Source organism: Asterias rubens, chromosome 4 (genome assembly GCF_902459465.1).
Source record: "Asterias rubens chromosome 4, eAstRub1.3, whole genome shotgun sequence".
Taxonomy (NCBI): Eukaryota; Metazoa; Echinodermata; class Asteroidea; order Forcipulatida; family Asteriidae; genus Asterias; species Asterias rubens.
In genome coordinates, this window is record NC_047065.1 from 4193761 (window position 1) to 4205793 (window position 12033).

The following is a 12033-nucleotide window of genomic DNA, read 5'->3' on the forward strand; positions in this document are numbered from 1 at the left end:
AAAAGCTGATTCCCACTGTTCCATCCCGTTTTTTTTTTTTTCTTTTTTTAATTAATGTCTGTTTAATTCAACATAATATTGATGGTCATCATTATGTCATGCTATAGACCTTTATCCTGGTGCGGTCATCTTGATTTTCTCCCATTCAACTAAATGTAACCAAACCGAGGCTGGAAGGTGAACTAGTTTGGTTCTTTTATGTACATTGAATATTAGCATTAATTACTGTTACTGCAACAGGGAACATGACCAAGATGGCAACAGCATGGTGAAGGTCCATCCTGCCAGGAAAGTTGTGTTAAAGGCAGTGGACACTATTGGTAATTGTCAAAAACTAGCCTTCACAGTTGGTATATCTCAACATATGCATAAAATAACTAACCTGTAAAAATTTGAGCTCAATCGGTCATCGAAGTTGCGAGATAATAATGAAAGAAAAAAAACGCCCTTGTCACACGAAGTTGTGTGCGTTTAGATGGTTGATTTCGAGACCCCAAGTTCTAAATCTGAGGTCTCGAAATCAAATTCGTGGAAAATTACTTCTTTCTCGAAAACGATGGCACTTCAGAGGGAGCCGTTTCTCACAATGTTTTATACCATCAACCTCTCCCCATTGCTCATCACCAAGAAAGGTTTTATGCTAATAATTTTTGGGAGTAATTACCACTAGTGTCCACTGCCTTTAAATCATGAGGCAGACAGTTAAATTGCATAAAAAGTAGACTGCCAGCATCCCCAAGCAATGGGAGCACAGGGAAGCGACACCTGTGACACTCTCAAATTAAGAGTTCGTTAGCCCCCATTTACAAATGTTTTTTTTCCTCCCATCTTAACACCAACATTTCTTTAACATTTTCTCTACAGATGTATCTTCAAACTTTTACAGTGCAAGACTTCATTTCCAGAAAGATATTATAATTCTTCTTATTGTGACAAGTACGACTAATAATTTTCTTTTTTAAACGTGCCTCTGCACACAACAGACACGATCCAACGGGTTTACGGTGTGCACTTTATTGAAATAGGCCTACAAGTATTACAAATTTATGCTGACTGAACATGTTCTCTCCTTTCTCGCTTTTTTCTTGTTTTATTCACTGTTCAGCGCTTTGATCTTTGTTAAAGGCGCTATATAAATACCTATATTATTTATTATTTATTTATTTAATTGTACATAATGAATCAGTTAACAATTATTATGACATGAGGCACTGTTTTAACATACAAAGGCACAAAGGTTTCCTTGGTTACACATAGAATCTATGACATTGGGACAAACAGCTTTGACCGTAGCTGTATCCGCCAAATCAGATACGGCTTTAATTGTTCAGGATATCAGGACGTAGTTTTTTGTGTACACCAGTGACATAACTTGACATCTTTTAGTGGTGGGGGAAAAACTTAGGAGGGGGGGGGGGGTAATTAATCTGAGGGGGGAGGCTATCCCTCTTCTACCCCCCCCCCCCCCCCCCCCCCCCCCCGCAGGGGAAAAAGTTTGATTGGAATTCATTTGATTAATTTGATATGATTTAAAGCCATTACACACTTTCGGTAAACAGTATTGTCCAAGTCCCACACTTCGTGTATCACAACTTATATATAAAATAACAATCCTGTGGAGATTTGGGCTCAATCAGTCATTGGAGTCGAGAGAAAATAACGGGAAAACCCCCTCTTGTTTCCGCGCGTTTCGCCGTGTCATGACATGTGTTTACTATAAATCCGTAATTCCCGCTATCGAGAATTGATATTGTTTTAATGTTTTCTCAAAAGGTATTTAGCATTTCATGGAATAATATTTCAAGAGAAGTCTTTCACCATTACCTTCTGTAAACCCTGTAAATTATTTGTAAATCTGTGAACCTTTTTTTTTTCCTGTACCGAAAGTGTATAATGGCTTTAATATGATGTAGACTTTCAAAAAAAATTAAACCTGTTCTCTATCAGAATGTCCGTTGTCTAAACTCACCATAATACCCAAACACTGTGCATAAACACATGACTCTGCCCGATGAAGCTTGATAACTTCATCGTAATCAGGGGGCGGGATTTCAGACTGCCGCCTAATGTAAACGTCTCGATTTTCCAGGACAGTGCTGTACGACGGCGGACTTTCGGTATAATCCATGGGTGTGATGTCGCTGCTATCTGTTGATGCATTCCGGGCCTGTGCGAGGTTGGCACGGAGTTGACGTCTGATGCGATTGTCTCTTTGTTTGAGGAAGTAAGAGATGAAGCAACAGACAATAAGTAGGGTAGCGAGGACTCCATTGACAAGAACAACGATAAGAGTTACAGACTCGGAGGAATCTAGAAAAGGAATATATATATAACTCTTGTTACTAAGTAGCAATTTTTAGGGGGAAAGAAGTTTGCAAATACAGTCGAGTCGACCGTAAAACAAAGTAACACAAGGCAGAAATGAGATTCAGAACTTCTTGTTTGTTGTTATTTTGAAAAAAATAAGTTTGCGATTGCAGTCGGGTCTCGTTATAACAAGATCGCTGGGACTGGCCTAGTAATAAAACCTGCCTCTTTATAGCAGGAATGTTGTTTTAAGAGGACAGCAAAACATAGAAATACAAAGCAGCAATGGGATATGGGACTTCTTGCTGATGGTAATCTTGGAGAGAAAAAATGTTTGAGATTTACAGTCGAGCCGATCGTTGTAACTAGATCTCTTGGACTCGCAAAACTGCCTCTTTATAGCAGGAATGTTGTTATAAGACGACAGCAAAACAAAGAAACACAAAGTGGAAATGAGATTCAAGACTTCAAAACCTCTGTACAATGAAATCGGGTGAAATTTTTTCGGGAGCACCATGTGTAAATCTCGAGTAGTGGTGGTTCTGAAAAGGTAATGAGCAACGGAGAGCTGTTGATTGTTATACACATTGTGAGAAACTGCATTCTCTGAAGTTAAGTATTTTTTTGGGAAAGAGGTAATTTCCCACTCAAATATTTAAAGTCTTTTATTATGCATCTGAAAACGTACAAGGTTGTTTTTTTCTTTCATTATTCTCTTGCAACTTCAATGACCAATCGATTCAAAATTTGTACAGATTTGTTGCTTTATGTATTTGTTGGGATACACTAAGTGAGAAGACTGGTCTTTGACAAAGGTGTCCAATTACCAAAGGTGTCCAGGGGTTGATTTCACAAAGAGTCCTAGGAGATATTAAAAGCTTAAGTCCTAAGTTAGGACGAGTAATCAAGATAAAACTGGTCTTCACTTTCTGTGAAACCCAGATTGAAAGAGTAAATGTTGAGGATGATAGGGCTTAGGTTCATCTTACCTGTCATGTTGGGTACGCTGTGACACTCGCCGTTATTCTTAGGACAAATACAGTACAGCTGCGTCTTTACTTCTTCAAGTCACAGTTGGGTGGTTGGGTTGGCGTAGTCGTATCTTTCCTCGCCTTCCACCTGTGGGACCCCCGCGTTGATTTACTCCAGGTGGACTTTGTAGATCTGGTTTTCAGTCCCTACCTGATGGCGTGGATTTCCCTTGAAATAATTCTCTAGGCTTTTCCTCCAACATCTAAAACTGAAACTTTGTTTTTTGGTCTTTTCTCCGTTGGGCTCTCGGGAAGTATAGTGATAAAAAAAAGTACACTTTTCTGAAAGTCCTTGGCTTCAAAACCAGAATTAATTAATGAAATTAAAATACGGTTGTTCACAAGTGGAATAGTTAAAGTATGTAGGTTTCAACCTCGGCCAATGAAACCATCACCTGGTCATGATTTTCTCAAATTTATTTTTCGTAAAGTAATTGAAAAGAAAAAACTTGATTTTTATATTCCTTTTTCAAATCAGGAAAAAAAAAAAAAACACAACTTCCCTGAATCAAATGAAACTAGAGTTCTAGAGGACAAATCCGGGTGTTCGAATAAGTCATATGAAACATGAAACCTCCGGTCTCGACAGGAACTGAAGGTAAAATAGGTCACGTTTTGTGCATTGCCCAAGAGCTTTGAAAGTTGATGTAATGATTATTATAGACAGTGGACACTATTGGTAATTGTCAAAGACGAGTCTTCTCACTTGAGATACATGTACATCTCAACATATGCCACTTGAGATACATCTCAACATATGCATAAAATAACAAACCTGTGAAAATTTGAGCTCAGTTGGTCATCGAAGTTGCGAGATGATAATGAAAGAAAAAACACCCTGGTCACACAAAGTTGTGTGTTTTCAGATGCTTGATTTCAAGACCTTAAATTCTAAACTTGATGTCTCAAAATCAAATTGTGGACTAAAAACTTCTTTCTCAAAAACTACGTCACTTCAGAGGGAGCCGTTCTCACAATGTTTTACATTATCAACCTCTCCCCATTACAAGTTACCATGTAAGTTTTTTTGCTAATAAATATTTTGAGTAATTACCAATAGTGTCCACTGCCGTTAACAAATGATGTAATGATTATTAATGTTGCATGTTTCATTAATAAATTACACATTTTTGTATGGGTTTTTTTGTATTTCTGATTTGGACCATAAGTGAAGGTCAAACATGGTCATTTTTACAATTTGTATATTTAAATGGCTTGTAATTCGACACCTGATGTCATCATCATGATGTCATTACTTCTGCTAACCTATAGTCTAATTACATTCAAAGTTTGAAGTTGATGTGAGCTTTGCAACTATGCATTTGCCTGCAGACATAAAAAAACAAAACAAAACGAACACCTAAATATTCACAATTAGTCTTACAACAAAATTTCACTTCCGTTTAATGCTATTACGCTAAACAAACCAAAAAATGGCACGGCGATAATAAAGTCTTGTTTACTATCGCATTATAAAGTTTAAATAATAATTTTTGATATTATAAAACAAAATAAAAAATACTGTACAAAATCCTCAAACATGCGTCGTGTCTGCCCGATGAAGCTTCATAACTTCATCGTAGTCAGGAGGTGGGGTTTCAGACCGCTGCCTGATGTAAACATCTTGGTTTTCCAGTACCGTGTTGTACGCCGGCGGATCGTCTATATACTCCATGGGCGTGTTGTTGTCACCCCCCGTTGCATTCTGCGCTTGTCTGATGTGGGCAATGTGTCGACGTAGGACGTGTCTGTCCCAGAGTTTGAGCGAGCAGTAGATGAGGCAGCTTATGACGATGAGGAGGGCTATCAGGCCATTGATAAGAACAACGATTAGAGGTAGGAAGGAATCTGCAGAAAGATAAAAACAGACATTCATAAATCAAAGTGTCGTGGCCGAGTGGTTTAGAGCACCGAATTTCTGTTTCTGATCAGTAGAGTGTGGGTCCGAGTCGCAGTAATAACACTTGTGTCCTCAAGCAAGACACTTAACCTTTGCTTTGTCCTTCGGTTGGGACGTAAAGCCAGTGGTCCTATTTATCAAAAAAAGAAGGGGTCCGCCCCGGCATTACTGGCTGGGTTTCTGTATGCGCCGTAGCACCTTGTAAACCCTTATAAGGTGCTACACAATTGGGTCTCAGAATTCATAACTTCAATAGCTATCTTTCTGTAAAACTGTGTATACCAGTCACCATCATACATATCTGACATGCTACTTCCATATGTCCCAACGCGTTTCCTACGCTCTTCCTCAGAGAACATCTTGGCCGAACATCGCACCGTCTCCAGAGCTGGTTCACGTGCTTTTTCTGCTGCTGCTCCAAATCTGTGGAACTCATTACCATCACAATACAAGAAACTACTGAAGACTCACATATACAAAAATAGCCGACTGGTTTATTTAACTTTTCATTGGATCATCTTGAGTTTGGACTTCTTTGTTGCATCTTCTGTAGGCGCTTTGTAACCTTGGAAAAAAGGCGCCTCATATAAATGCTGATATGTATGTATGTATCTACGGTATGTACTATGCACCTTGAGTACCTTGTTGGTAGATACGTGTGCTACGTATGTAAGACTTTAATAATATTATTATTAAATACCCCAGACAGTTTCACTATTCCTATTGGTGGAGAGCATGTCAAGTGGGGATGTTTAAACGGCTGATAAAGACATACCTGGAGCTGTTTAAGGCCGGCTGGCTTCGCATGTTCGCAAGTTTACTTACGCAGAACGCAATCCTCTAGCTATATGTACATGCCTGTAATCTATTTTTACTTTTGCTGAGCAGAAAATGTTTAGGCACTATTTTCTGATTAAGCGGCTCTATTAAATTGGTCACAGCTCTTTGGGAAGAAAACTGCTTCAAGGGAAGACTTTGAAGCACAGAGTTAGGGATAGGGTAAGGTTAAAGTCATGTCACACGAGGTAATTTACAGGCAACCAGTTAAAGACAATCTCTACGAAGAGAATTAATTCACATTTGAATGTTCGCATATTCTTGCGGGGGGGGGGGGGGTCACAAAAATGACTCATGTGCAAACCAAAGTGGTCCCGACGCATGCACTGCAATTGGTTGCATCCAAGTTGCCTGTGTGTTAAGGCCTTTAGTGCTGAGGTTTACATCTCACCTGTCGTTTCAGGATACATTGTAACCAAGGGTATTTTGAAAATCGAAATTTGAGGTCAGTGGGTCAAAACTATTTAAATTAATTTTTTTTAAATTTTGAATATTGACTATTCCGAATGGCCCATTAGTGTTGAGTTTTAACTCACCTGCCGTTTCAGGATACATAGTGACCAGTGGAATCTTACTCTCATGACACTGCACCCCAGCATCTTCGTTGTGCTTACAGTTATGATTCCCAATCCCTTGATGGGCGCAGTCCAAGAGATGCGTCTCGTTCCCGAGACACTCCACGTCGTCAAGAAGGATGGGTCCGGTGCCCTCGCCGAAGTACGCTTGCGCTGCGGCCGCGCTAGCCGCATAGTACCCAAGCTGCTGGCACACCACGTCAGCATCGGTGTAGTCCCAGTTGTCGTCGCAGACGGTTCCCCATTGTCCCTCGTATGAAATCTCCACTCGACCCTCGTACGGGAAATAACCGTCTTTAAGTCGGACTTGGAAATCTGTGAAGGTTTAAAAAAAAAATTATTCAAGGTAGGGCTATAGAAGAAAGAATGCTGATTTATAGGTATTGATATTAAGACAAGTACGAAGTCACATACATGTATGAAAGTATCAGCTGATTACAGTGTCTTCTTGCTGAGAAAACTGCCAAGGAATTCTCATAAGAAACCATCCATCAATCAGAAATCTGTGAAACATCTCATACATGAACCATTTCTGAGATTCAAACGTTGATAGGTAAATGGTTTGCCCCTGTTGGGAGTTGGTTTGGGCCAGTTGAGTGTAGCTCTCACCCCCAAAAATAAAAAAGTCAATGTTTTAAGACACAGCCATGCTGCATCTCTATTATTTCAAATTTCTGGAAGTGTCGTGGCCGAGCGGTTAAGAGCACCAAAATTCAAACTCTGGTGTTTCTGATCAGCAGAGTGTGGGTTTGAATCCCCAGCTAAACATTAAGCCATTGGTCCCATGTGTTGTGTAACGCGTGTATAAGAACCAAGTGCACTTATCGAAAAGAGAAGGGTTCCTGGTCCGATCAGCAGCAAATTGCGCCACAGCAATTTGTATAGCATTACATGGTGCTATCAGAATTAGGTCGCATAATTCAAAAACGTAGTCCCACACCTGGCAGGAAATACTTCATGTTACAGCGCCAGGAGCGTCACTGGGTGACGGACATGTGTGCTATATAAGAAGCCACAATTATTAATATTATTATTATTATTATTATTAAATGTCCAGCTGGCACGACTCACCTGGCATTGGTGTAGGCTCACTATCGCTGCACTCCACTACGGCCATCCGATCTGAATTACACTCATCCACCGTCGCAAACTCCTGCTGGCATTCCGCCAGCGATCCTTCCGTCCCTTTACATACGATATTGCTGATGAGTATTGACTTGGTAAGCTTCGCGCAGTCTTCCGAAAGATCTACAGGTAGCGCAAACTGAAACCCAAGCTGTCTGCAAGCAACTTGCGCAGCTGCAATGTCCCATCCCTCGCTGCATAGAGACCACCAAGTTCCGAAGTAGTCAATTTCCACTCGACCTTTACTTGAACCTTCTTCAGGAGACAGACGAATGACTGCTCCTGTTTGGGGAAAACAAAACAAATCTTTAAAGGCACTGGACACTATTGGTAATTACTCAAACTTCTTGTTAGCACAACAATTTAATTGGTACGAGCGATGGAGAGCTGTTGATAAAATAAATCATTGTGAGAAACGGCTCCCTCTGAAGGTAGTTGTTTGAGAAAAAAGTAATTTTCCACTGAAATATTTGAATTGATTTCAAGGCCTCAGCTGAGGTCTCAAATTCAAGCATCTGAAAGCAAACAAATTGTGCGCCAAGGGTGTTTTTTCTTTTATTATTCTCGTGCAACTTCGACGACCTATTGAGTCAAAATTTTCACAAGTTAATATTTTATGCATATGTTGAGATACTACACCAAGTGAGAAGTCTGGTCTTTCACAATTACCAAAGGTGTCCAGCGCCTCTAAGATACAAAATAAAAAGTAGTGGTCCAAGGACAGAGCCCATTTTTTATGCTTACAGGCTTTATGAAAAAGGGCCCAGTTTACCTGCATTTGGGGAGCTTTGATTGCTGCAAACAACACCAGCATTCATGACACAGTTCCCGACACTCGGGCCACTACTCTTGCACAGCGTCAAGAACTCCTGCCATCTCGGACAACTGAAATCCAACCGCTGTCTAAGGCTCTTAGGACTGCCCGCTCCTGTCGTCTCCTTGGGATGTTGTGCCGTTGCCGACAGTGCGTAGTTGAATCCGAGCTGCTGGCACACTGCCATGGCCTCGTCTATGCCCCACTGGTCGTGACAAACAGGTAGCCACTGTTTTCCGTACAGGACTGTTACTGCCCCGTCTAAGGGTGACTCTCCACCCACAAGACGGACTGGGCATAAAAAAGACAAAAAAAGAATACAAAACTTTTTCATGATGGAATAATTTCTCAAAATTGTTGATTAAAGAAAAGATATTTGATTGCTGTGCATACTACTTTAAAAAGGGAAGGTATATGTTTCAGAGCTGTTGAGAGAAAAAATTGAACTCCGACCCCGAGCACAAAGCGCATAAGCATGCGAGCTCGAAAACTTGCAAGCATGAAGCCCAATCATTTATCTTTGGTATTAAAAGCCCTACTCTACAAAATGGGACGTTATTATATGGTTATACATGTATCTCTTTTAGAAATTTATCCTAAGGGAAGTGGGGGGGGGGGGGATAAAAAAAAAAAATCAGAATTCTGTTTGAAGCGGAGGAATCACATCCCTGTATTTTATATAAGAGTATATTATTTTGATTTTTGAAAGTTTATATTATTATCATAAAAAAAAAAAAAAAGACACGGCGAAAACATGATAATAACATCTTTACCTGGTAGAGGTCTCTCTTGACAAGAAACGACAGCGTCCTCCGCCCTCTGGCAGCTCTGTGTGGTGGGTTTGCTGCAGGAGCATTGCCCAAGATAGCTCTCGTTCCCGGCACATTTAAAGTCCTCGATAAACATCGGTCCCTGTCCCTGCCCAAACTGTGCCCCGCCCATCAGAGTCGGACCCAGCACATCTGCCTGTAGGAACCCGAGCTGGCGACAGACTACATCGGCGTTGCTCGGGTGCCAGATGTTGTTGCATACCGTCGACCATTCCTCACTGGCGAGGATTTCTATGCGGCCTTGATGGAGAAAACTTCCCCCGACAATCCTGATGGGGAGTTCTGAAGAAGAAAAAAAAATTAAAGATGGAAGAATTCTGATCAAATATTCACGCAATTATCAGTATAGGTTCGGTTTAGGGTTGGCATGGTTGGCGTGTGCGTAAAAAATCCTCTCTGTTTATACTCTTTGAGCTCTTCAGGTAATTTTTAGCTGTTTTTTGTGATTTCATTCATATTTTATATTGTATCCAGGGTCAACAGTTCATTGAAAACCGATGGGGCTACCCTGGTTAAACAAGACCAAATAAATAAATGAAGCAATATCATAAAATCCTCCAGATGGTCATAGACCAATTGTTCTAAGGGAAGTTACAAAAACATACTTATCACAGCCACAGTAAGTAATGAGTAAAGTGGCAAAAAAAACCAAAAAAAAAAACAGCATATATGCTGTCAATTTACAGATTGGACAAAATCAAATTGTATTGAGGCAGACTTCTTGTTCTTCTCCCATTCAAAATAAAATTTGGTGATGAACTGAAATGTTCCGAGAATATTAACCACTTCCCAGCTGTCACTTCCTCCAGGGATGGTTTGAACAAGAGCCAAGTTTGCCATGCAGCATCTGTGGTAATGGGTGGGGCCCAGTTTTGTGTCAAACAATTAAGATTTGGACCAGTTCCAAGCATCAGTTTTTTTTTTAATCAAATGCAAAGATGCTGAATCCAGTCAGCCACTTTTACAGTAAACACCATACATAAAGCATGCAGTCAATTTCGCTAGTGACTGTCATCACCTTTAATACTATAAATAATCTTACGGAGAGATTTCCATATCCTGCCACCACTTGTTCAATCATTTTTACCCAACAGGCCAAAAGAGTAAAAAGAATATTATTTTATTTCTTAATGAATAAAAAAAATGGTAGCAGAAGAATTTGGAAAATGTGTCAATCGTGGAGAGTTTACATCATTTTTTTAGCTTTAGGCCTAATTACAAGAAGCAAAAACACCAATTACTCCGAAGTTCTAAAAACTATTTTGTAAGGCTCTCACGGGGAAGCCTGACACTAGTTTCTAGAAAACATGATTTAATTATAATAATTTATAAAAAGATATCAATATAAACCACAAGGGCAACTGACTGGGTAAATTTTGAAATGATTTTTGGGGTTGAACAAAGAATTGACTAGAGTGGGATTCGAACCAACAACCTCCGGATTAACGTGCCGGCGCTCTACCAACTGAGCTGTCTAGCCCTATGTTGGCAGTGGCACCCCCGAACAAAGATATTGACAAAATAGGGACACCGCCAATATAGGGCTAGATAGCTCAGTTGGTAGAGCTCCGGCCATTAATCCGGAGGTCGTTGGTTCGAATCCCACTCTAGTCAATTCTTTGTTCAACCCCAAAAATAATTTATAAAAACAAACGGAAAAGTTTCCGTGTGGCGCCACCACTTTTTCATTCGATATGAAATAAATATAGTATCTAATTAACCTCAATGAGATATCCCTTTTTGTAATAATGAGTGAATAACAGTGGTGGTGCCATACGGAAACAAACAAACAAACAACTCTAAAAAATAATAGTAAGTTTTTAATTAATTAGTGAATTACTTTTTTTAATTATAAGTACTGATACATTGATAATAAATCAAAATTCACATAATAATCCATAAGTTAAATATAATTCACACGGTATTCAAAATTTGTAACTTCACGAAATCATATATAGACAATTAAATCAAGAATACTTTTTACCACTTTTGTGTGTCGTTTGGCATGCTGAGTGTGAATCGCCTGGAGTTGAAACAGATTTACAGACATGACTACACCAAGTCAGCACGAACATCATCACAAATATCCTGCCCCACAACCACATCCACTGCACATGCCGCATAGCTATTGTGAACGCTATTGTCCTGTTCACTCTAAATAAAGTTACATGAATAGCCATTGAAGGTCGGCTTGACTCTTCTGTTGAGTGGAATGTCATTCACCAAATCAATGCATCAAAACACAAGATTCTGAAGATCACTTTACTCAGATTTCCTCCATCACTGATAACGGTTTTTCCTGAAACAAACGTCCCCTCTCATTGTGCAGACTTCATTATTAACTCTTTTGGAGTTTCAGAAAACTTGTTGTGAATGGGTGACTCAAAGTAAACAATAATCGGAGTTGTTTTTATTTCGGAGGCTAGACATCCCAAAATAAAATCAGAACTTCCTTCGACCGACTTGTTGTCCTGAACAGCGCCCTCCCTTGGGAAGAAAGTCATAACTTGTGATGAATTTTAAGATCTCATTTATTGCAAAAACTGTAATTTTTCTAAAATCAATTTATTTGGACCAAATTTGTCAGCTAGTCAGATGCGGGTAAACTGTAATT

The 12033-nt window shown here is 39.7% G+C and overlaps 2 protein-coding genes across 2 annotated transcripts; both read right to left on the reverse strand.

Moving 5' to 3' along the window:
- Positions 1–1861: 1861 nt before the first annotated feature.
- On the reverse strand, positions 1862–4044 carry LOC117289525. Its single transcript, XM_033770669.1, has 2 exons — positions 3297–4044; positions 1862–2310 (listed from the first exon to the last, which is right to left on the reverse strand). Exons 1-2 carry the CDS (start codon positions 3301–3303, stop codon positions 1928–1930), a joined length of 390 nt encoding a protein of 129 aa, XP_033626560.1. The 5' UTR covers positions 3304–4044; the 3' UTR covers positions 1862–1927.
- Positions 4045–4725: 681 nt separating this feature from the next.
- On the reverse strand, positions 4726–11909 carry LOC117289768 (deleted in malignant brain tumors 1 protein-like). The gene is made up of 6 exons (XM_033771033.1): positions 11404–11909; positions 9363–9701; positions 8548–8880; positions 7722–8057; positions 6612–6965; positions 4726–5186 (listed from the first exon to the last, which is right to left on the reverse strand). The coding sequence occupies exons 1-6, from the start codon at positions 11636–11638 to the stop codon at positions 4873–4875; spliced, it is 1911 nt and encodes a 636-aa protein (XP_033626924.1). The 5' UTR covers positions 11639–11909; the 3' UTR covers positions 4726–4872.
- Positions 11910–12033: the final 124 nt, after the last annotated feature.

Excerpts from the sequence above, each read along its gene's own strand:
- LOC117289768 (XM_033771033.1), bottom strand. The coding sequence starts at position 11,638 with ATGACATTCCACTCAACAGAAGAGTCAAGCCGACCTTCAATGGCTATT. Across the intron at positions 8,881-9,362 it reads TCAAGAGAGACCTCTACCAG|TCCGTCTTGTGGGTGGAGAG; the intron begins GTAAAGATGTTA and ends TTTTATGCCCAG. Across the intron at positions 8,058-8,547 it reads TCAAAGCTCCCCAAATGCAG|GAGCAGTCATTCGTCTGTCT; the intron begins GTAAACTGGGCC and ends TTCCCCAAACAG.